The sequence below is a fragment of the Sminthopsis crassicaudata genome, chromosome 1 (assembly GCF_048593235.1).
Source record: "Sminthopsis crassicaudata isolate SCR6 chromosome 1, ASM4859323v1, whole genome shotgun sequence".
NCBI classification, from domain to species: Eukaryota; Metazoa; Chordata; class Mammalia; order Dasyuromorphia; family Dasyuridae; genus Sminthopsis; species Sminthopsis crassicaudata.
Window position 1 is genome coordinate 58,092,175 of NC_133617.1, and position 25,562 is coordinate 58,117,736.

A 25,562-nucleotide genomic window follows, 5' to 3' on the forward strand; every position below is an offset into this window, starting at 1 on the left:
GTGCCCCTGCGGGCGGGGCCTGGCGGTCCGGGACGCCGCGCCCCATCTAAGGACGAGACCAAGTGTGAAAGTAGGGGGACAACAATCTCAAAGGGGAAAATGAGCCTTTCCAGGACCAACTGAGTCTCTATTCTGGACCCATTAAGAATATTTGAACGGATATATACATTTAGTTCTATAATTCTGGTATCTCCGCAAAAGAGTCAGCCTCGTACTCTGGGAAAATTCCTGCTCTCACCCTTCTGGGAATGGTCTCGCCCACACTTCGGGGCGGGGCTGAGGCGCTTCCCGGCTCCACTTAGCTCCCCGTCAATTCAACGGAGACGCGGGAAAATGGCGGAATCCCGTTTCAGGCCTTCGGGGTGAGTGGATGATTGACTGACGGACTGACTGACGAAATGACTGACTGACCTAGGAGAAGGAAGAGACGGCGCCCGCGCTGTGGGGGCCACTGTTTCCGAAGGCCAAGGGTGAAAGCGTGTAAGGTTACGGTTAGGGAGGGCCTCCCTCAGGGTTCTCGGAAACCCCCGAACCCCACGTCCTCCGGACCCCAACTCTGGCCCCTTGAGCACTCGGAACCCGTTTCCCCCCGGTGCTGGTTGGGGCAGGCCATGGGTCGCTGCCCTAGTCACCGCCCTACTTTTCTCCGGGCCTCAGTTTACACTTCGGTAAAGGGAGAGGCAACCTAACTTAATTGACGGAATGCTGGGTTGAAAGAACTGAAGAAGATCTGGTACGGATCCCAGCCGACGTACGCCAAGAACTGTGATAGTTTTTATTAATGTAGCACTTTAAAGTTTGGAAGCGCTTTCCTAATATTATTTTAACTTCACATTTCTGGGAGTGAGTGCTCTTATTATTATCCTTATTTTACAGAGGAAGAAACAGAGGGTCAGAGAGGCACCCAGGTCGCACAGTGCTAAGTCTCTAAGGTCACATTTGAAGGCCTTCTCTCTAGCCAGGGTTCTTTTTGTGCTGTTTCAGGAGGTCCTTCAGCGAAGCCGGACCCAGTGCCCCTGTGAACCCCAAGGGTAAAGGGAGAAGAGTGCCAGGTGAGCCGGAGAGGGTGGAACTGCGCGTGGAATTCTCCCTCCCGCTCCTTTGGAATCTTGTAGAACTTGAGCATCTAGGCCGGAAAAGTGACATTTTGAGCAAGTCATTTAATCCCTCTGAGCCTCAGTTTCCTAATCTGTATTTAATGGAATCAGATGATTTATGAAAGCCTTTGCATCTTTAGCCTCCTGATCTCATGACTTCAGAACTCCATGCAATTGTGAACTATTATTGGAGTCTGTGTTGGAAGACCCCTTCCAAATGATAACCTCATTTATGCGGACAATGCGGAATCTTAAAAGATTCACATAATAAGTTTTTAAAGAGTCCCAGGCTCTGAAATCTTTAGCCCCATTCTTAACTCTTGAGGAATCCCTTCTGCAATGACGATAAGAAGGGCGTTCAGCACTTTGCTCGGAGACCTCCTGTAAGGAGTAGTTTATTACTTGTCAGGGTCACCCTTTTCACCTGTTCTGCTTTCTGGGCCCAAACGGCACAACTAACTTCCCTTCCCCAAGGCAAGTCTTCTGATACTTGTTATAACTGTCCTGTCTCTATTCTTTTCCATAAGGTAAACATCTCACTTTTTTTTTTCCTTCTTTTTTTGGCCTGTTCCTTCTATGATATGATTGTGATGCTGAAATCTTGTTGATTTTGTCCGACTTCCCCTCCCTCCCCCCAGGCTGTTTTGCTGTCTCTTCGTGTCCCACCCATAAACTCGTGTCCTCCTAGGTTCTGCCTTGTGCTGTTTTCTCTTTTCCTTTTATAGTAGAAGTTCATAACTTGTGTCGTGGACCTTTTCACAGTCTAGTGACACTACGGGTCCCTTTATGTATAATGTTTTTTAATGCATAAAATAACTATAAATATATAATATTTATAAATATATAAAATATATAGGATTACAAAATAAAATATTTAGGATTACAAAAGATTAAATTAATTACAATTAAAATATAGCTATCAAAATATTTTAAAAATAAGCTCATAGAACCTCAGTTTTATACCTTAGCTCTACATTGTCTTATTTGGTATTCTCCTTAACTGTTAGTTCATTTCTCTCTAAGCAGATAATTCCCGGATGCTTCCCCTGGTCTTTCTCCTGAGTTTCAGTGATAAATTATCCGCTGCCTCTCAGACTCCTTTGAAATGCATGCTTCACGTCCAAAACAGAATTCATCCTCTTTTTCCCCTAAACCTTTTCTTTCCCCAAACTACTGCTCTTGCCGAACCTACAAGTTTAATGTCATCCTTCATTTCTTAGCTTTTCTCCGTATATCTAGACTTTTAAGAAATCTTATAATTTCTGCTTTTACCACGTCACTTGTGTGTATCCTTTTCTTTCCTTTGACACAGCCACTACACTAGCTAAGGCAGTCAACTCTTCACTAACCTATTGCATTAGCATTCTAACTGGTCTTTAGACCTCTCCCAATTCATCCTCCACTTTGCTATCAAGATGATTTTTTTTTTTTTAATGTAGGTCTGATCATGTCAACCTTCCCAAGCTCGAGTAGCTCCCCATTATTCCATGGATCATATATGAAGTCCTCTGGCATTTAGGGCACCCTTCCTAATTTTCCAGTCTTCTTAAACCTGACTATTTTTTGTGTTTAATCCAGCTACACTCACCTATGCACTGTTGCATACATAAGATGCCCCATTTCTTGTCTCTTTGCTTTTGCACTAGCCATTCCTCCATACCTGTCAGTCCTCTCATTTAGTATATTAACTATGCCTTTCACATTTGTCATGCATTTTTGATAATCATATATCTTTTGTTGTATCCAGATTATTGTAGAAAATATTAAAATAGTTCAGGACTAAGCATAGCTAAGACACTCTAATCTAGAGACCTCTTTCTAACTTGATGTTGAGCTATTAATGACTACTCTTTGAGTCTGATTGTTAACCAGTTTTGAATCTACCTAACTAGCATCATTTAGTAGCATATGAGATTTTGTCAAATGCTTTGTTGAAATCTGTGTAGCATCCCCTGATTTAGTATCAGGTAACTGTCAATAAAGGAAACGTGGCTGGCTGAGCATAACATGTCCCTAATAGAACATGGGGGCATTGTGAAAACTACTTTTTCTAGGTGGTCACTACTCATCCCTTCAATAGTACATCCTAGAATTTTGTCAGGTTTTGAAATCAAGCTCACTGACTTGTAGTTTATAGACATTCACGATTTTTCATAGGTCCATTAGAAACTTAGTAATCTTTTTTTTGCCAGTACTTTGAATTACTAATTCATGGAGTATTAATAACTTGAAGTCATCAAGAGTAGATAGCTGTTACTTTATTACCTTTCCTTTTTAATCAACCCTTTGCCTATTTGAATAAGACTCAGATCAATACTACAGTCATGGATTTCATCCTACTAATTCTTTAGGGATCAAATTTGTCTCCTTGCATTAGCATCTTTAGTTGATGCTGTTTCTTACCCATGTTTTATGCATTTGTAAATAGCCATCTGAAGTCATGGGTTTTATTATTTGTTCTTTTCTTGGATTTTTTTTTTCCCACTTCTGAATTTCACTGTATACTTGGTTTGCTCGCTATTCCTATATTTTAGAAACTCGATAGTATCCAGCTTGGAAAATAGATACTTTTTTCTTTTATCTTTCATTTTTTTTAGTTTTATTCCCTTTATGTTAGTTTTGTAAAGTCTAGGAAAATGTATTGTTACCAGTCTTTGTTAGTTGCAATCCATCCTTGTCCAGAAACCTATCATTTCTATTTTTTATTCTGTGCTCCAGAAGTTCAAATCTCTTTCTCAGATATCTTTTTTTTTTTTTAAAGGGAAGCACTTATTTTTTTTTTTTGCCCAATTAGATGTAAAAAACAATTTTGACATTCTTTTTCAAAATTTTGAGTTCTGAATTCTCTTCCTTCTGTTCTCTTCCCTCTCATTGAGAAGACAAGCAGTATGACATAAGTTATACATGTTCAGTCATGAAAAACAATTTCCATGTGAACCATATTGTCAAAGAAAATACTGATTAAAATAATCAAGAAAATTTAAGTAAAAAAAAAGTATGCTTCAGTTTTCATTTAGACTGCATCAATTCTTTCTTTGGAGATGGATAGCATTTTTCATCATAAGTCCTTTAGAGTTGTCTTGAATTGTATTACTGAGGATAGCTAAGTTTTTTCATAGTGGATCATCATACAATATTATTGTTTCTATACACATTGTTCTGCTACTCATCATTTCTCTGTATATCAGTTCATATAAATCTTTTCAGGTTTTTCTGAGAGCATTCTACTTATCATTTCTTGTAGCACAATAGTATTCCATCACAATTGTATACAACAGCTTGTTCAGCCATTCCTCAATTGATGGATCACATTTTAGTTACTGTCTTCTTAAGAAAGCAGTTTACTTCCCAAATGTATCTTTCTCTTTTGAAGCCCTTGTCTTCTATTGGCTACAGGAATAAAAACATGTGGGTGGCCTCAAGTTTCATTTACTCAAAAAGTGATTAACAAATCACATTTGTATAATCTTTTAAGGCTGCAGAAGATTTTTCCTCACAACAACTTAATGCAAATAAGTAATTTTATTCCTGCTTTATAGGCGAGGACACTGAGGTTATGAGAAATTTAAATGGCATTCAGATTTAAATGACATCTACATCATGCAACTAGTAAGTGATTTTTGAAACTGAGTTCTCCAGGCTCTAGATTCAGCATTGTATCCATGCTGCCACACACATTACCTCTTTGTAAATTTTTGATGATGATAAAGTAAGTTTCTGATATGAACAGAAAGAAACTATTATTTTCTAGCAGAATAGCCGAGTGTTTCAAAAGGTTGTAGAGTATCTTGGAGTTGGAGGAGGGAGGGAGGGGCAAATTGAAGTTTTGCTGCTTTGTTATGACATGTTTTTTTCTAGAAGTAAAAATTTATCTTCTAGAATGAAGTACTGTAAGTGGAAGTATTTTGAGAAACAGTGTTCTTTTGTCTCCACAGCTGGAAGAATAGTAGAGTCTCGATATTTGCAATGTGAAAAGAAAAAAGTTGTTAAGGTATAATATTATTTATTTCTCTAATTGTTGTTCAAAAAGTCACTATAGATATCTTTGTAGCAAATTCTATGGAATGCATTCTAATTAATGTGAATTTCAAATTCTCTAAAAGGTAATTTAAAGGAAGGCAGTTTTTGATGAAAGAAAACTTCATAACAGCTATTTGAGAATGAACTAAATTGCTTTCTGAGTATAGTATGCTCCCCATCATTTGAAGTATTTAAACAGAATCAGAGAATACATTTATTTATTGAGTAGGAATTTGGACTAACTTTGAGGTTCTGTTCTAAATAAGAGAATCTTATATTTTGTTGCCAAATTTCATTATTTATATTTAAATGTTTTTAATTACCATTGTTGTGATTGACTTTTTTATAGCTTCTTAAAAGAGACATCTTATTTTTATTCTCTTAGTTACTTCCTAACTGATGTCATAATGATATAGGTAGGTCCACCCTCTATTGATAGAATAAGATTCTACTTAGGAAATTTTGGAATAAAACCTTTGTGTGAAGATGTTCTTAATTATCCTTTTATTTTTGAAAACAGAACATTGAAATTAAGTGAAGTATTGACATGGGAATGGCCAAGGGAACAAGTCAGATTATTAGGGATATCAGTCAAGTGTAACAGTTAACATTTTTGAAAAGACTTTGTTGCTGTAAAAATATTTACATTATTTTAGACTGTTCAAAGAACATGATATTTTGGTTAGATTAATTTAATTTGTAATAGCAGTTTTTACATCATCTTTCTTTTAGGGTTTCACATGAAGCTCGAGAAGGTCCACATGTGACTGGTTACTGTTGAGGATTCAATGTATCAAGATTAAATTTTAGAATGCTTTTCCTAGTATACTAGGTAATCAGTAAATGAATAAATGACAAAGGAAACTTTGATTCAGTAAGAAGAGAAAAAGATAATTGGCTTATTTGTAATATATTTCTGTACTTTATGGATATACCTTAGCAGCTTTTAAATCTTTTTTAAATTTTTTTCTTACTGACAGGCACTTGCATCAGATACTTCAGTCAACAATTCCAGTGGGAAACAGACTGAAAGTGGAAAAAAATCTAATGTGTCCCAGAAGGTTTGCAAAGGTAGTTTACAACTTTGTGGAAAATTTTAAGTCACCCAGTAGTTCCAATTAACTTTACTAAATTCATATTTAAGCTCTAAATAAGTCAGGTCTAAGCTCTTCTGCCTTTGTGACCTCTCTTTTTCACACAACCCCTAAACATATCCTTGTTTCTTCTCATATCTCCCTTATGCAAGGTATCTGCCCACTTCCAAGCCATAACTAATTCTGTTTTTCTCCGTTTCCTTACCTCTAAATACCCTCTTTCCTGTCCTCTGCCAAGTTGAATTCTAGCCATCTTGACAAGTTTTAAGGCTCACTTCTTATATCAAACTTTTTTCTTTTATTTTTTTGCAACTACCTTAACTCACACCATAAACATGTCTCTTTAAATTCTTTCTTTCTTTCTTTCTTTTTTTTTCTGAGACAGTTGAGGTTAAGTGACTTATCCAAGGTCACACAGCTAGGAAGTGTCTGAGACCAGATTTGAACTCAGGTCCTTCTGACTTCAGGGCTGGTACTCTATTCACTGTGCCAACTAACTGCCCCGTCTCTTTAAATTCTTAAAACACTTAGTACCACATTTTGTTCTCTATGAATTCTAGTTTTCTTTCCAACTATTATTGTAAATTCTTAAAGGGTAGGAACTATGGGTGTCTTCAATTTTTCAGACTTTGCAGTTTACTGCTACACATTACCTCTCAGGTCCTTTGCCTCTTCATTGAAAGTTTGTATAGCAGGGTAATATTCAGGATTAATTCAGGGAAGTCACCTTACTATTTTCTTTTAAGCCATTAGGTTGATATCTCTACTTTTAAGCAATTACCAAATTCTTTAAGGATAGTGACATCTTATTTGTTCATGTTGCCCCTCAGCATGTAGAACAATTAACTGTCAATTAAAACAAGGCTTAGCTTCATAAGGCTTAGTTCTCTCCTGCCAGGTATATATCTTTCATCTGTCCTTCAAGGTATTTAATACCCTGGTGAAGTATAAGAGGAATTAAAATGACAAAACTTTATTTGTGACTTCTGGTTTCTAAACCAAAAAACTTTAGTTGCACCTTCATATATTTTGGCAGTTTTTAAAAAGTATGATCCCAAATTTAAATCCCAAAATTAAATTTTAGTTCTAAAATCAGTGGGATGATTTTTGATGCATTTGCATTTTTAAATTGCATTATTAAAGGGACCTTTAATAATTTTTGTTGTATTGAAATATCTCAAGAGCAGAAGTTATAATTCATTTAATCTTATATAGTTTTCTTAAAAAACATAATTCCCAAAGTTCTTCTACATTCTTTCAGAACAAGTAAAATTCTTAAAAGATTAATGATTATTATGGTTGTCTAGTTTTCATTTATAGTATAGACAGGTTGTATTTTTTTGTACTTTATGAATATTTTATTCTAATCTCCGCAAAAATTGAAAGGAATGGTCCTCTAGGAAGCTTTTTCTGATCATCCTACTATGGTTATTCTTCTTAACATTTAGGTACAGAGCTGATTCAATACAATATAATACACGCATGCACGCACATGTGTTTGTGTATGTAAATTCACCAAGAGCAGAATTGATTGTTTTTCTTTTTTTTTTTTAACTCCTTCAAAGTACTTTGAAGTACGGTCCTTCAAAATACTGTATTGGATATGCTAGTGCTTGGTAATGAACAGTGTCAGGAGTAATGAGATAATGAAAAGAGCTGGGTGTCCTTTGTGATGTTGGGTATGTTACCTCTTTAGGGCTGGTCTTATCTGAAGTTGAGTAAGTGAAAATCAGATTGATAAGTGGCAACTTCCAGAGAATATTTTGCCTAAATGGGAAGAAGGCAGGCACTAAATACAGTAAAGGATGAAAATAGAATGAGGGTGAAAAAATTGTTTGCTTGTGAAACTATAAGGAGATATTAGAAATTCCCAAATATTAGAGAACTTCCCTTAGATTAAATAATATAAAGGATTCATAATAGGATAGGATTTTCATCCTTTTAGTTGCAGTTTTTCAGAAACATTTCTGTTCTAATTGAAAATCTAAGACTATTGCTGAGAATTTAACTAGACCAAATAGGTATTTCCTAAATTGAAAAATGTAGGAAAAACAGGTTTTGTTTTTGTGAGGAATTTTGCGTGTTTGTTTTGAATAAAGTTACATTAATGAGACATCCATTCCTAAATTAAATTTTTCCTCATTGACATTTCATGAGCTAACTTTCAGGTATTTCTGCTTGATTATTAGATAATCAAATTGAAAAGAATGATTTGCAATCAACTCTGTTAGATGGACACAGAACTGCGCCTCCTGATCTGGATCTTTCTGCTATTAATGGTACATAATTTGCTTCAGAACTACTTTAGTGTTTTCATTTGGAATGCTCTATATTTTGTAGAATCATGTTAAAATACTATTTATTCTTTGTTTGATTTAGATAAAAGTATCAAGAGAAGGACTCCACAATTAGCCAATAAAGCTAATACAGGACAAATTTCCAACACCAAAAAACCACAACCATCAAAAAACCGCAACATAGTAAGTGTTTTGAAGGGGAAAAAAATATTCTAAAGGAGGCGGTCTTTATCTTGGGTTCATGAATTTGAATGGGGAAAAGATCTTTATTTTCAATACTCTTTCATTGAACTTTAGTATTTCCTTAAAAATAACATTTTCTTCAATTATTTAAAAAACTTTATTATGAGAAAGATGTATAGATTTCACCAGATTGCTAAAAATTATACAAGACACAAAAAAAGTTTTCAAACCCCTGTTATCATCCTATGAGGAGAGAAAGTGTCTTTATCATTAATTTAATAAATATTTAAGGATCAATGAGTGATTAGGACTATGCTGGGTACTGAATAATATAAGAAAATTATTCATATTCTCAAAGAATTGGGAAGACATAGGACAGAATTCAAAATACAGTATTATCGCAATGAGCTGTGTGACTACAAAACATGAAGTACTCTGAAGAGAGCACAATGGCTGGTGCAGTTTTATTGTAGCACAGAAGGAATCAGAATTTGTGCTTTGGAACAAAGATATTAGACTAGGACAATGGACAAGCTTCTGATGTTGTTGCCCCTCAGACATTCAGAGAACCAGGTGAATCCCTTCGGCCAATTAAGTGGACCCTCTATTGCAGTGGAAACTCTTTTGTTGAGCACTATGCTAGGGTCTGAGGTTATAGATTTGGTTCATGGCAGAGAGATCTACTATATAATATCTGCCAGCTGAGTTTTGGTAAGGGAAGAGCTCAATAGGTGCTAAGGTCTCTAAAGAGGGTTCACTCTTTGGCACTAGAGTGGGGCCATTTCAGATCCTTACCAGTGAAGCAACAGACTTGTTTGAGTATTAGATGAATGTTGTTTGAACTTCAATCTTGAAGAGGACCAGTGTTGTAAGGAGAAGGATGTCTTGGCTTGCAAGTGAATTGGATTTAAGTGAGGCAGAGCTGTGCAGAATCATCAGCCTCATTCTCTCCTCCAGAGCTTTTGGAGGCTGGTGACAAGACATAAGCCAGGATAACTGACAATGGTCTTTTCAAGCCATAATCTCTCGTAGGTCCCAATTTGTCTGAGGCAACACACATTCAGTAATTAAAGACTAGATAAGAAGGAAGGCAAAAGATGGCCTAGTTTACCTTCAAAACAGAATCATTCTACAAGGGAAGACTCTCAGAGTTTCTAGCCAGAACATAAACAGTTGTTAGATACACTCACTGTACTCAGCTGATTGACATAGTGGTGTATGAATCAGAAAGGGAAGATATCTAATGATGGGAAAGGAGAAACAGGACACAAGGACAGAAGGATCAGTGGGGCTTTTATAGGGATCAAAAATAGATTTTTCATTTTACCTTTAAGTAATAATGATACAGATTATTTATGTTGTACCTAAGGCTTACAAAGACTTTACATGTTTGGTCCTTTTAGTAATCCTGAACAGTGGCAGCTTCAGTGGCATCTCCTTTATAATTGAAGAAGCTAACTTGGCTGAGAGATCCAGTGTCCTAGGTCATAGCTCATAAGTCCTCTAGGGTTTTTCCCACTGAAAACTGCTGCTTGGTCTAGTGGAAGGAACACTAAAATGAAAGAACTGGGAATTTTAAAAGAGGGTAGTTCCAATTAGAATTAATACAGTCCTATTTATTTCCAAGTGTTCAAGTATTTGTGCAAGAAAAATTCAAATCAATCAAGCTTAAGCAGAAAAACAAAAGAAGTTAACAAATTGTCCTTTAAATGTCCATATTCCTATAGGATAACTTTTAAGAAACTTGTGCCTAGACCTATGTAATATACAAATTTAATGAATTCTTATGTCCTTATATACTTCTTTAAGGATTCATGATTTCATCCATGGGATATCTATAAATGCAGGCCATAAACCCTTCATACTTTAGTTTGTTTTGTGTATTGCTGGTATCCAAAAAAATTTCATAATCTAGCGACTTAGTCTTCTGGAAAAAGTCTTCTCTAAACCTGCTTATGATAGATGAACTGTTCCTCACCAGGGCTCTACTTGAGCTTTCCTAGCTTTGCTGGACTTTGCAGAATTTGCCCTTTACTAAATATGTCTTTGGATATGCCAGCATCATTGCTACCTTTGTCAAAGTGGAAGATATTCACTGTATCTAAAAAATCTGAAGGCCAAAGCCAAGTCCAGTAGTTTTTATTTTGGTCAGAAATAAAAATAACGATTCGAGCTTTTATGAGCCAATGCTTTAATTACAAAATCCAGGGAAACTTAAATAGTCAGTGTCTGCCTAATTTTTTTCTTTTTCACTATTTCTGAGTATCAGCAACAACAGTTTGTAGACAGGAATGAGGAGACATAAATGGCCTGAAACAAACTTAGCTGACTCCAATTTTGTCAGCTGGGTTATCCAAAGCAAAATACGAGGGAGGGAGGAAGGGGAAAAGGAAAGAGAAAAGCATAACTTAAGGGTAAGTAAGATGGCAGGAAATACAGAATTAGTTATTTTAACTGTGAATGGGATGAACTCTCCCATAAAATGAAAGCAGATAGCAGACTAGATTAAAAGTTAGAATCCTACCATATGTTATTTACAAGAAACACACTTAAAGCATAGTGATACATGCATAGTGAAGGTAAAGAGCTGGAGCAGAATCTATTATGCTTCAAGTAAAGTTTAAAAAAAAAAAAGCAGGGGTGAATATCTTAAGGAGAAATTCCTTGAGATTTTCATACTGAGGGAGCTATGTGTTTTGAACTCATGGATGAATTCACAGGAGTAGCAATGCTGATCTTAGATCAAGTAAAAGCAAAAATAGATCTAATTAAAATAGATAAGGAAGGAAACTATATTTTATGAAAGAGTACTATAGATAATGAAGCAATATCAATATTAAATCTATATGCACCAAGTGATATAGCATCCAAATTCCTAGGGAAAAAGTTAAGAGAGATGCAAGAAGAAATAGACAGCAAAACTATACTAGTGGGGGATCTCAACCTTGCTCTCTCAGAACTAGATAAATTGAACCATAATAACTAACTAATATAACTAAATAAATAACTAAGTTAAGGAGGTAAACAAAATGTTAGGAAAGTTAGGTATGATAGATCTTTGGAGAAAATTGAATGGAGACAAAGGAGTTTTTTTCTCAGCGGTTAATGGAAATTATACAAAAATTGACCACATATCAGGGCATAAAAACCTCAAAATCAAATGCAAAAAGGTAGAAATAGTAAATGCATTTTTTTTTTCAGATCGTGATGCAATAAAAATCACATGCAATATAAGGCAGGAGAAAATAAACCAAAAGTTAATTGGAAATTAAATAATCTAATCCTAAAGAATGAATGGTGAAACAACAAATAATAGATAAAATCAATAATTTCATCCAAGAGAATGATAATAATGAGACAACATAACCAAAATTTGTGGGATGCAGCCAAAGTGGTTATAAGGGGAAATTTTATATCTCTAAAGGCTTACTTGCATAAAATAGAGAAGAAAAGATCAATGAATTGGTCTTACAATTAAAAAAGCTAGAAAAAGAACAAATTAAAAACCCTCAATTAAATACCAAATTTGAATTTTTGAAAATAAAAGGGGAGATTAATAAAATTGAAAATAAAACTAAGAGTAGGTTTTATGAAAAAGCCAACAAAATAGATAAACCTTTAGTTAATTTGATTAAAAAAAGGAAAGAAGAAAATAAAATTTTTAGTCCCAAAAATGAAAAGAGAACTTTGCACTAATAAAGAGGAAATTAGAGCAATAATTAGGAGTTATTTTGCCAAGTATATGCCAATAAATTTGATAATCTAAATGAAATGGAGGGATATCTACCAATTTTATCAGCTGAATGGTAAAAGAAAACATCTACTTTTTCTGAACCAACAAGTGTTGTATCAGGGATTATGTAGGAATTATGTGCAGGAAGTATGTAACACATTTAAGAAGTAAAATCTACATATCTATAATTACTTCATGCCTGTGATTTATCATCAATGACTCTGGGCTCCAGATTATAGGTCTTTTTCTTAATCTGTGGGGTAATAGCTGTCATTCCTTCTCAATGAATCATGCTTCCAGGAGTCAGACAATGTATAGGAATTCATTCAACATGTTTCACTATTTTGTACTGAATTGTTGTTACAGGATAGCTTGGAGATTTTCATAATCCTTCAAAGTGTGTTAGTTACTAGTGGGCTGCAATGGAATCTTGCGTTCTTTCAGGGTTAATAGAGTGCTTTTGACATGGAACTATTCTGACATATTTTTTATGAGAATCCCAGAATTAATTAGTATACAGAGGCAGCATGATAGAGTGGAAAGAATTCTGGACTTGTAATCAGGAGAGACCTGGATTCAAATTCTACCTGTACCACTTACTAAGTGTCCTTTATTTAACTTTTTTTTTTTTTTTTTTTTTTTGAGATTCAGTTTCCCTATCTTTAAAAATGAGGATAATAATACCTATATTTTGATCTTCACACAGAAGTGGAGTGAAAATTAAATGAGAAGATATATTAATAACTTATAGTTACGTATTGTTTTAAGGTTTACAAAACACTTTACATGCCTTTTCTCATTAATCATTACAAACTTATGAAGTAGATGCTATTATAATTTACCCTCTTTACAGATAAGAAGACTGAAGCTAGCTCTGAGAAGTAAATTGACTTGTTAAAGGTCACTCAGCTTGTTTCATAGATAGAATTACATTTAAAAAAAAATTAAACAATAGCTTTCCATTTTCAAAACACATGCAGAGACTGCCCCCAACTTTCATCCCTGCAAAATCTTGTGTTCCAAACTTTTGTCCCTCCCTTCCCCCTACTTCATAGATAGAATTTAAATCCTATAGAGGGCAAGTCTTTTTGATTCCAAGTCTAGCTCTCTCTCCATTTTTGCACTTGTCTTCTCTTCAATGTAATAAATACTTGCCATCAGAGGCATTCCTACTCACCACTCAATTCTAAAATCCCAGATTCTTAGTTTTTAAATGTCATGATGTATTAATACAGGTATTCTAATCTTCTGCCTGAGGCTTGTAGCATTGCTGTCCTCATTTCTGCATCCTTTCCCTGGCCTACCTTCTTTCACCAGAGAAGTTCTGTTCTCTACCTATTGACAGATACCAATTCAAGATGATATAGTGACTTGCCCAACTCTTTACTCCTCAATGCCTAGAGGAAGACCTTCTTAACAGTCATGGAACAAAAGGGCCACACTACTAAGTCTAGTGCTATATTAACTTATTCTTTGTGGGTGTTTAATTCTTGTTCTCTGAAGTACCATCTTCTAGAATTTTTCATAAAGTCACCAGTATTTTATAGCACTCAAATACCCTGCTTAAACTGTCATTTACAAGACAGATCTATGATCTCGTTGATCTACAATATAGACTGCAGTGCCGCTATGCCTGCCTATTCTGTGTACCTGTTGTTCTTGTCCTATAAGTTCTTCAAGGAAGGTTATCCAGTATGTTAGAAGCCTTTTTCTAGAAATAGTAAAGGGTCTCAGGAGAGCTCTCTGGCTCCCCATTAATTTCTTTTTTCTTGCATCTTGACTAGCCCATCTTCTATCCTATAGTTCTTGGATGACTTCTGAATTCCTCCTTGTTGATGTGTTTCAGGCTTCTCACCCACTGTGTACTTCATTGTTCATCATGTGGCATTTTTATTTTGGTAGAGAACATTGTTATTCCATGTGGAATTAAAAATTCCCTTTCTAATATCGATTAAGAACTGTACTAGTAAAAGAGGGTAGACAGTTTTTCCTTTTTATTTTTGTTTCCCAAACCCCTAGTGCAATTCCTTGCAATAAGCTTTTTTTTAAAATAGACTTATCGACATGATGTTTTTACATCACTTATATTTCTCCCCTGGGACCTTCTACTTCCTCCCATAGAGCCTTCCCTTATAACAAATAAGTTTTTGAAAAGGAAAAACAAGTTCAGGAAAACCGCTTATTCCCTCAAAAGAGTCTGTTATATGTAATGTTCTACCCTTGTGAACTTCTCCTATCTCTGCAAAGGAGCATATATTATATCTCTTTAAAACTTTATAATTTTACAACATTCCATTTCATTTGTACTGAAATAATTGAGATTGTTTCTGTATCATTTTTATTGATCCTTTTTACAGTTAATTGGTTTTGTCCTGTAACTGCCTAAGTCATAGTTTCTGAACTTGGTGTAGAAATTCACTTAACCTGTAATGAGTTAAGAAATTCTATTCTCTTTGCTAATCATTCTTCTATTCTTGGCTTAAAGAATTCTGTTATTCTTGGGGGATGTGGCTTGCTTTAACAGACTTGGGCCTAATATCTTTATATTACTAAGCTACTCTTCAAGGGTGTCTGCTTTGCTACCAGGGAAGCCTCGGCCACTATTTTGCAGGTGGACTCAAACAATGAACACTTCTTAGTCATAGGAGGGAAGGAAGGGAAGGAATCATTGTTCTTCTTGCCTCATTTTTATAACCAATCATATTGTCCTTAGACATATTCAGCTACCCTGCTCGTTCTATATAAAATTCTCCAAAATCATCCCCCTGATTTGGAGTCTTAGCTTTACTAAGAAAGCTGAGATCCAATTTACTGGTAAATTTGTGCTTTATTAATAAATTGATTGTGCTGAAACCTTTGTGCCTCAGTTCATTCTTTTTATGTTTAGTCATGATACTCTTTTCCTGTGTCTGTTTCACTTGCATCAATTTATATAAGCCTTTTCATGTTTCTCATTTCTAATAGCATAGGATTTTTCATTACATTCAAGTATCACAGTTTATTTAGCCATTTTCCAGTTAGTGAATATCTGCTTTCTTTACAATTTTTACTACTACAAAAAATGTTGCTTATAAATATTTTGGTGTATATAGGACTTTTATTTTTGTCACTAACTTCCTTGGGGAATATACCTACCCATAGAGTTTCTGGGCCAGATTATGTACTCTCTGCATAATTCCAAATTGCTTTCCAGATTGGTTATATCAATTCACATTTCTGCCAACAGTGCATTAGTGTACCTGTCTTTTCATAACCTCTCCAACATTGACTGTTCCTAATTTTTGTCATCATTTCCAGTTTGCTAGATGTGAAGGTTGTTTTGATTTGCAATTCTCTTAAAAGTTATTTGAAATAACATTCATATGGTTAATAATTTACAATCTTTTGGGAATTCTATATGTATGTCAAAGGACCACTTATCTCTTGGGGACTGTCTTCCATCTAGTCTTTTAATGTTTAATAGAATTTGGTTACTGTAGTTAGATGATCAATTACCTACTTGATAGCAGGGATCAGCAAAATATGGCCTATGGACCAAATCTGACTGCCACCTGGCTTTTACATTTCAGAATTCCATTTTTGTGTGTTTAAAATCATAAAGATCATTGATAGCTTATGTACAAAAACAGGCTGAGGGCCATATTTGCTCACCACTGTTTAAAGCATATAGACCTTTCATACAGGATAAAAATAAAGTGCAAAGAAGATATTGCTCCCATAACTCCAGCCTTTGCCAAGTTCATTTTTCACAATCCTTTTAAATTTATTTTCCTACTTTTCCAATTGCTGCAGTAACAGTCTCCTAAGATGAATTTCTTGCCTCTTTATTCCAGGGACTTTGAGCAAACTAGAAGTTTTTAGACCCAAAGAGTACCCAGCATGTATCAAGTCCAAATGTTTTTTTCAGCAGGAACTGAAACAAAGATCCAGAGAAAACACAAAGGGCAAGGAGGGAAGACTATAGGATTTAGAACCAGAAGGGACTTGAGAAATCATCTGGGCCACTTTTTTTATTTTGTAGATGAGGCCCAGAACCTTAAAGGAGATAAGGAAAGTTTACAATCCTATAAATATAATTTTGAATGTTCAATAGGAATTTCCAGTCCTAGGAGGATACCGATATGTATAAACTAATGTGGAATCAAATATATTATGGAATTTTTTCTCCAAATTTATTTGAAGAAACAGAATAAGCAAAAAGAAAAACTGAAAAGCAATACAAAACAAAAACAAAACAAAAGAGAATATTATATGCTCATTAGAACATCAGGGAAGATTCAAAATATAACAAGAAATACCAATTTAAGAAAGTAAAAAAAGAAAAGAAAAATATTGGTAGAAGAAATTATATTCATGAGTGTCCAAATTGTTCTTTTGTTCTCTGCTGCATACCATATTTATTTTATTCTTTTTTTCCCCTTTTAAGCTCGCCCACCCCCAAGTAATCAAGAACTAAGAAATGTTTATGTATAGATATGTAGATATATAAATACATATTCAGACTCATACATACACATACCCTTACATAGACACTTGTCTTTCCTATCTCTGCTATTCTTTCATTAAATTCTGCTCTGTAAGTTGGCTTAGTATTACTTAACCTCCCTCCATCTAGGGATCTCTCTCTTGTTTTCTTCCCTCACCCTTTGCTTCCCCATCCACCTATCTTTCCACCCTTATTTCTTTATAGATTTTGGAAGGTGCTATATTCTTCATGGTATATATGGGAATGTTACCTATAGAACTCATTCCCAATGTGTTTTTTTAAAACTTGTTTTTTAGGTTTCCCCAGAAGATATCAGAAAGATGGAGTCACAGACATTACTTCTAACTCTTCTGACAGTGAAGGTAAAATTAAAGACAGTCAAATATGTGTATAGAACAATGAATGAATGAAAAACATGAATTGCTTACTCTGTGCAAAACACTGCTGCACACTAGGGCTGAAAATAGAAAAGCAGAATGGTCCCTGTTCTCTAGGATCTTATATTGTAATAGAAAAGACAATATATTTCAATTGCTAGTCAGATGGAAAAGTTCCCTGGTCCTGATGGTACAGTGACAAATCAGAAAATAATGCATTTTCTTTAATATTATTTCCATTGGGAAAGCCATACCCACATCTTCTTTGAAACCATTTGACAGTATCAGGGATGTTTGAGGTGAGAGAGATCTTTTCAGGGTCTTCATTGTGGTTATTGGGAAAGTAGAGGCTGCATCCCCTACAGAAGTAGTAGCCAAGTCATCTCCAGAGTTGATTTCTTGATTGATGGTTGTCTGTTCTGGATTAGAAGCAAATCTCTAGGTGGGTAATGGTGGTATTTGTGAGGTTCTTGGTATAGATCTATGTTTCTTTATCTGAGGGAATATAGGCAAAGTGGAGGTGGGGGTTTTCTAAATAATGTTTTATTTTTTTCCAATTACAAATAAATACAATTTTTAACATTTTGTTTTTTATAAATTTATGAGTCCCAAATTTTTTTTCCTTTCTTCTCTCCCCTCTTTCTAAAATGGTAAATAATTTCGTATAGGTTATATGTTTATGAGCATGTAAAACATATTTCCATATTAGTCATGTTGTGAAAGAAGAAACAGTTTATCAAAGGAAAAAAGGTGGTGGTGGTTTAATTCATCTGGCACATGAAGAATTCCTGTCTTTCTTAGGGTGCCTTGCATGTTCTGTGGTAACAATGGGGCTAGGAGTAGCTAGCGCCTTTTTCAGGGGTGGTTAATACTATAGGGCAGGGGTTCTCAAACTATGGCCCGTGGGCCAGATGCATCCCACTGAGGACGTTTATGCGGCCCGCCAGGTTATGGCAAATGGGCTGAGGGGCAGAGACAGATTGTGAGTTTTTTTTTTTTGTTTGTTTTGTTTTTTTTTTTTTTTTTACTATAGTCTGGACCTCCAACAGTCTGAGGGACAGTGAACTGGCCCTCTATTTAAAAGTTTGAGGACCACTGCTCTAGAGACTACTTGGAAACCAAATCTGGATGCAGAAGACTTGTATTCCCAAGAGTCTTTTATATACCTGCTTATCTATGGCAGTTCATTTATGGTGGTAGTAGTGGTGAGAATTGAAGTCTATTCTCCACCTTTTGATTGAGCTTGTAGAGGTCAGGCTGGAAGAAGAGCTGGTATTCTGGAGGGGATCACAATATATTCCTTGGTGTCTCTTCATGAGTTCAAAGGAAGGGAGTGTTGAAGTGATGGAGATAATTGAACTCCCTTTGAACATGTTGCCTCTTATAGTAGTGTTTGAGGGAGTATGGTGTGCCAGGTGGTCCACCAGCCCTGCTTCTGACACGTACTGGCTGTGTGACTACAAGCAAAGCAGTGAATCTTGTCCTAGACAACTGGACATTTTTTCAGATCTCATTGGCTCATAGATTTAGATTTAGACTTAGGCCAGACCATTCATTCTGTGGAATATAAATGAATTACTCATTTGATTGTGAGCTCCTGGAAGGGCAAGAACTATCTTTGTTTTTATTTGTATTTATATCTCTAGTCTATTAGTATCATACAAAGTACTGACAGCCTTGCCTGAGGTGACATGGACTGTTAGAAATAGATTTTTAACTTAGGCCTTCTGCCTCCATGTCCAGCGATGTGTTATCCACAGTGCTCTGTTGCCTCTGCCTTAATAGAAAGAATCCTTGTAAAAGAATGCTTTGGTAAAGAGTTATGGTAAAGTTGTTGGAACACTCTTGAATTTTACAGATGAATAAACGTTTTGCTGTAACAAAAGAAAAAGCAGAAAAAAATCTCATCATGCTATGCGAAGAAAAGGACAGAGTGCAAAAAAAAGTGCAGGAATTAAAACGCAAACTTCTTTTTCATCAAAAAGAACAGGAAATGGTGGACACACTTGCTACTCAGGTTAGTCTAACTCTAATTTGTGTTAAACGCTTATTAGAGATTATGCATTTGTAGGTGAAAATAACTAACAGGAAACTGTGGGGTTTCTCACCAAGTGGCAATATTTATAATAACATAATAAAAGAAAAATCTGTTTGCATACTTTTGCTTTCTACTCTGTTTAGTTAAAGTACACATGTAAGAAGTAGTATGAAACCCCATTACTTCTCCCTTGTTTTGGTGCAGAAAAACTTATTTAGAGTGAATTTCCTAATCATTGATATATATCCCAGTAATAGCAAGTTACTCCAAGTATAGAAATATAATGGTATGATTGGTATTTTAGAGTGGCAGACTAGGAGATACTAGATTATCAGTTACGGTTTTTAGTTTATATGTAATGCCTTTTCTTTTTTGCTTGCAGAGTGAATTGCTTGCTCCCTTTGTGGCAATGTCTGAGAATTTTAAGAAGGACTATAAAACTTTTGCAACTGCACTGGACTCTACTAGACATGAATTACCTGTGAAATCCATTCACATGGAAGGAGATAGGGACAAGTTTTTAGGTATGGATGTCGTAGCCATTCTACATGGTATATTATAGACTCACCGTGCAAAAAACTTCCTGTGGTAGAGACATTGACTATCCGTTTGACTCTGGGAGAGCTAGTTCAAATCCAGCCTCAGGCACTATAATATATGACACTACGCAAGTCTCATAGCCTCTGCCTCAGTTTCCTCAACTGTAAAATGAGGATAATAATGACACCTATATCACAGGGATGTTGTAAAAATCAAATGAGATAATATTTGTAAAACATGTAGCATGGTATCTGTCATGTAATTGGTACTTAATAAATGCTTAGTCCCTTCCCTACCCTATTTGAACTGTCAATATAATATAACACTAGGGATAGCACTTTGTATACTATAAAATGTTATACAGATATAAATTGTTATTTTTATTTTAAGACTGAATCTTTATCTCATTGATAAACTTTTTTTTTTAAAGACTTAAAGATATTCTGAGGATCTGTTAGCTAAAAACAAGTTTTTAAATGTTATTTTTTCTTTATAGATGATTTGCAGCACCAATTATCTATCACACAAAACTTGTTGGCAGAAGTTACAACTGACCACATAGAGCAGCATGCTAAAGTATTTGATGTGTTGGATGAATTTAAAGAAGTAGTGAGAAAAAAGGATCTAGAACTCAAAAGGTATTTTCTACATAAACTTGCTTAAAAAATGTTGTAGCATTTTATTTTTCCGGAAATCATATTTCTGCCAACTTTAAAATGTGAACCACAACTCTGCTAGCAAAGTAAGTGGGGAAAAAAGCTTTTTGCTGAAGTGTGTTGAAAAGTGCGTTGAATTTATGTTAAGTTATTTTGAACCTATTAACCTATGTTGCTTTGTTTGCAATCTTAAAAGACTTGATAATCAGGTTTCTTAATCCATAGTAGAATATATTTTCAAGATGTCTTCTGAAGCCAGGTACACAGATCAAATGAAATAAATATAAATGTTAGCTATCAACATCATCAACACTTTGACTGCTAACCCCAGAACATGGAAATGCCTGGCACATAGTAGGTTCTTAATAAGTGTGAGTTGTTTGAATTAGAAGAATTATTAAAAAAAAAAAAACAAAAAAAAAAAACCCAGAAGAATTGTAAAAGCAGTTTGAAGTCATTTGGTTGAGTAGCAAATAGCCTTAGACAACTGAATCACTACTTGAAGTTATGTTTATTAAAAAGTTATAAGAGTTTCTAATGATGTCCCTTAAGTTAAAAAAAGTTGAATGGGAAAAGTTGAAATTATGTTTTGTGTATTCTTAATAAGAATTTCTATATAAAATGCATCAGATGTAGTTTGGATATTAAAGGAAATAATTAATTCTTCTGGAAAATTTCTTTTAAGGTGCCACTGAAATTGTTTTGCTAACATTGTGCAAAAAGAGCTCTTCAAAGTGGCTTTTTGCCTTGGGGTTCTGTTTTTGTGATGAAAATAAAGTAAGGTAAAGGTTAATTAGAATCAAATGATAATTTACTTAGGAAGAAAATTAATCAGTGTTCTTGTGCAGTTACTTCAGTTGTGTCTGATTCTCCATGATCCTATTTGGGGTTTTCTTAGCTAATAAAGATCCTGGAGCATTTCTTTCTCCAGCTCATTTTACAGCTGAGGACACTGAGGCAAAAAAGGTAAGTGATTTGCTCAGGGTCATACAGTAAGACTCAGGCCAGATTTGAACTCAGGAAGAGGAATCTTCTTGACTCCTGGCTCAGCTTCCTGTCCATTGTATTACCTAGGTGTCCCTAAAAAAGTCAGTCAGTAAACCTTTATGATAAGCAGTACACTAAGCTCTGGGAACACAAAGAAAGGCAAAAAACCTTGCTCTTTAGAAGTTTATGTCTGAAAAGGAAGACAACATGCAAAAATGTCCTTGTACAGACAGAATGTCTCCAAGATAAACTGGAGTTAATGTCAGAGGGAAGGCACTGACATTAAGGAGGGCTGGCAATGGCTTCTTGCAGAAGATGGGACTTTAACTGAGACTTGAAGGAGCCTAGGGAATCCAGGAACTGGCCATAAAAGTTAGTTTCAGCCCCAGTCTCAGTCTGTCTTTGTATCTTTTGTCTGTCTTTCTATTTGTCTCTCTGTTTTTGCTTGTCTGCCTCTCTCTTTGTCCCTGTTTCTGCCTCTTGTCTCCTCTCTGAAATACCCATTTAATCATGAAATGAAAAATGGTCTCTAGTGGGTATAGAGTATATACTAGTCTTGGAGACAAGAAGACTTGAGTTGAGATTCTTCCCTGGATATGTGATGGTGGCTGTATCATTTTGTGTAACTTTAATTAGAGTTTATTAAGTCAGTCACCTGTCAGTTCTACTACTGATAAAATCATAGAACAAATAGTGAGGTTGTTGCAGGCATTTAGGTATAAAAGAACAAAAAGATGAAAATGAATGAAAGAAAAAATACACATTCAGCAAAGATGGATTACATATTTTGGAATCACTTGTTCAAGGCCTTATATACATATTTGAGCTCTCTTAATTGGGGGGGAGATAAACTATTTCATTGCATCATAAGGATGCAATTGTAGCCTTCAAAACATAAAATCTCAGAATTGGAAAGATCCTCATGGTATATAAATAAGTCAACCCTATATCAAATGCATGAATTTTTCCATTTGATATCCCCAACAATTGGTCTGAGCCAAGCCAAGCGAATGGATAGCCCAGAGAGGTAAGGAGTTTGGTAGTGAACACATGGGTCTTCATTAGGGAACCAACAAGTCAGGGCATCAAGACAGGGCATTATGTGAGTAGGTATAATAAAGGCTTTTAAGATTACACGTGGCTGTTCTTGAGTGCGCTACCTGTTATTAAACTATAGATTTAAGAGTCGTGGCCAGAGACCTTTGAAGGCCTCAGAGGAGGCGAGCCAGGTAGAGTTGACACTGCAAAGGTCAGTGGTCAAAGGTGCTCTGTTGGGCCTAGGACAGACTGGTAATTGTAACTGCCAGAAGGGCATGTTACAAATGGCCTCTTTGAATATGTCTACTAATAAAAAGCTCTATCTTATGAGACACTGTGTTTTACTGTTGGATAGTTCATAGTATTAGGTAGTTCTTCCTTATATTGATTTGAAGTCTTCCATCTTTTAGCTTCTTTAATTGGTCCTTAGGGTAGCTAGGTGACTCAGTGGATAGAACTTGATACTTGGAATCAGAAAACGTTCAGATCTGGCCTCAGACACTTATTAGTTATGTGATATTGGACAAGTCATTTCACCCCCTTTACTTCAGTTGCCTCATCTGTAAAATGAGCTAGGAAAGAGAATGGCAAACCACTCCATTGTCTTTGCCAAGAAAATCCCAAATGGGGTCACAGAGAGTAAGAAATGACTAAATAACAATTGGTTCTTGTCATTTTCTCTGGAGCCACATGACGGCGCTTCCACTTTGGTCAGTGTAACATGTTCCCTTTAAATCTCTTGGCTAAATGTTCCTAGTTTCTTTAACCAAACAGGCTTTTATATTTATACCCTTTCTTTGCTAATATTGATTTTGCTGTGGTCATCCAACACATGTCATTGGACAAAGGAAATGCCAATTTTTTTTCTGATTTGTTTGCAGGAGCTTTGCCCACGTGCTTAACTTATCCTCAGAAGTTAGTAAAGAAGCTGCCTTAACTAACCAAGAAGTCTGGGAAGAGACTCAAGGCACACAGAATCTAAGCCAGTGGTATTTTAATCGACAGCATTCAGAGGATGCTCCAAAAGACAACTGAAGGCTCAATGGATACTTATATATTTAGGTTTATCACATCAACAATAAGTTGTCTCTGACACATTTTTGCTGTATTTGTTTTCTTATATTTTTTCCTACCTTATGCATAAATACTTGAGTCCTGTTGACAGCACATTTTTGTCTTTTTGGGACATTCAGAACACATAGCACTTTAAATCAATGTGTATTAAATAAATGTTTTTGTCTTCTATTATGTGAGAGATTTGGGGTATCAAAAATAAAAGTTCCTGACATGAAATTTTGTGTTTTCAAATTGGTGCATTTAATTTTGTCTTTCTTTGAATATTTTGAATAATACAAAAAGGCCAAATCATTTTAAAATTTGTAGGTAAGTCTGAAGTTTTCTCTTAGTTTCATTGAAAGGAATCCCCATAGCTTTCTTTTTTTCCTTGAGCAGACCACCTCAGGACTTCAGCTTTTTCATCTGTAAAATGAGGGTGTTCAACTGAAGTAGAGATTCTTAACGGTTAACTTTTTTGAGGCCCATATCCTTTGTCAGTCTGGAGAATTAAGTTTTCAAATGGATAAAACAAAATATATAAGATTATGAAGGAAACCAATTATGTTGAAATAACTTAATAAAATATTTTTTAAAAAACAAATCCACAAGATCAACTGTGATAGGCTTAGCTCTTCTCAGCAATGCAGTGATCCAAGAAAATTTCAATAGACTTGGAATAGAAAATGCTATCCACATCTGGAGAGAGAGCTAGGGAGATTGAATGTCAATGGAAGTGTAGTATTTTTACCCTTTTGTTTGTTTGCTTTTTCTTGCTTGTGTTTTTTCCCTTTTAAGTCTGATTTTTCTTTTACACTATGACAAATATAGAAATATATTTTAAAAGACTGTATATGTATACCTTATATCAGTTTTTTTGCTGTCTTAGGGAAGGGGGAGGTAAATAAGGAAGAAGTAGAAAATTTGGGACATAAAATCTTACAAAAATTAATGTTGAAAATTACATGTAATTGGAAAAGTAAAATAAAATACTATTGAGGGGGGGAAAAAAACAAATTCAAAGATCCTAGATTAAAACACCATAAGTCTGAATAACTCTAGGTACCTTTCTAATTCTCACATGCTCTTTTAATGTCTCTTACTGCACAAAAAGACAAGTATTCTTTAAGCTATCACTTCTCCATATGTAAATTAAATGTAGGTTTTGGCAATTTAATTTAACTGTTCTTACAGATTGGTGCCACTGGAGGGAGAACTTCACTCACTTTTTGATAGTTTAGCATTATCCAATACGCCTATCTTAAATCAGAAGGGAGAAACCTGTGGTTTTGTTTTTTAAAATTTGAGTTTTTGCATCCAGAGAAAGGATTATAGGGACTGAATATGGATCACAACTCAGTATTTTCCACCTTTGTTGTTGCTTGCTTGCTTGTTTTTTTCCCCTTTTGATCTGATTTTTCTTGTGTAGGATATATGTGAAAATGTGATTAGAAAAATTGCACATGTTTAACCTATATTGGGTTACTTACTGCCTAGGGTAGGGAGGAGGGAGGAGAAAAATTTGGAACACATAGTTTGCAAGGGCACATGTTGAAAACTATCTTTGCATGTTTTTGAAAAATAAAAAGCTATTATAAAAATTTTGTGTTTTAAAAGAAACATTTCTTAGAGTCATAGAATTTGAAGCTAGAAATGGACCTAGGAAGTTATATGGTCCAGATTCTTTTTATAGACAGGAACTGTTCAAACCCTCCCACCAGAAATGACTTGGCTAGAATCACACAGTAGTAAATGACAGAAAACTAGGACTAGAAGTTTCTTGAATTTTAGTTAAGATTTTTTATGCTACAACATGTTCCCTTTTGGAGAGAGATATTAGTATTATATATCCTTTATTAGTCTTAAATAAAGTACTTTTAAAGTATCAAGTTAAGTAAACATGCATTTATTAAGTACCTACTGTGTACTTGGAGCTATGTGAAGTGCTGGGGATTCAAAGAAA

General features: G+C 35.0%; 1 protein-coding gene across 1 annotated transcript; it reads left to right on the top strand.

Annotated features, from left to right (window-relative positions):
* Window positions 1–23,839, top strand: HAUS8 (HAUS augmin like complex subunit 8). Its single transcript, XM_074305762.1, has 11 exons — window positions 1–362; window positions 985–1,052; window positions 5,033–5,088; window positions 6,098–6,188; window positions 8,401–8,490; window positions 8,591–8,691; window positions 17,207–17,272; window positions 19,146–19,304; window positions 19,708–19,849; window positions 20,362–20,503; window positions 23,428–23,839. Exons 1-11 carry the CDS (start codon window positions 334–336, stop codon window positions 23,579–23,581), a joined length of 1,098 nt encoding a protein of 365 aa, XP_074161863.1. The 5' UTR covers window positions 1–333; the 3' UTR covers window positions 23,582–23,839.
* The last annotated feature ends 1,723 nt before the right edge of the window (window positions 23,840–25,562 follow it).

Coding starts and splice junctions, on each gene's coding strand:
- HAUS8 (XM_074305762.1), top strand. CDS start 334: ATGGCGGAATCCCGTTTCAGGCCTTCGGG. Junction 363..984: donor TCCCGTTTCAGGCCTTCGGG/GTGAGTGGATGA, acceptor GTGCTGTTTCAG/GAGGTCCTTCAGCGAAGCCG. Junction 6,189..8,400: donor GTCCCAGAAGGTTTGCAAAG/GTAGTTTACAAC, acceptor CTTGATTATTAG/ATAATCAAATTGAAAAGAAT.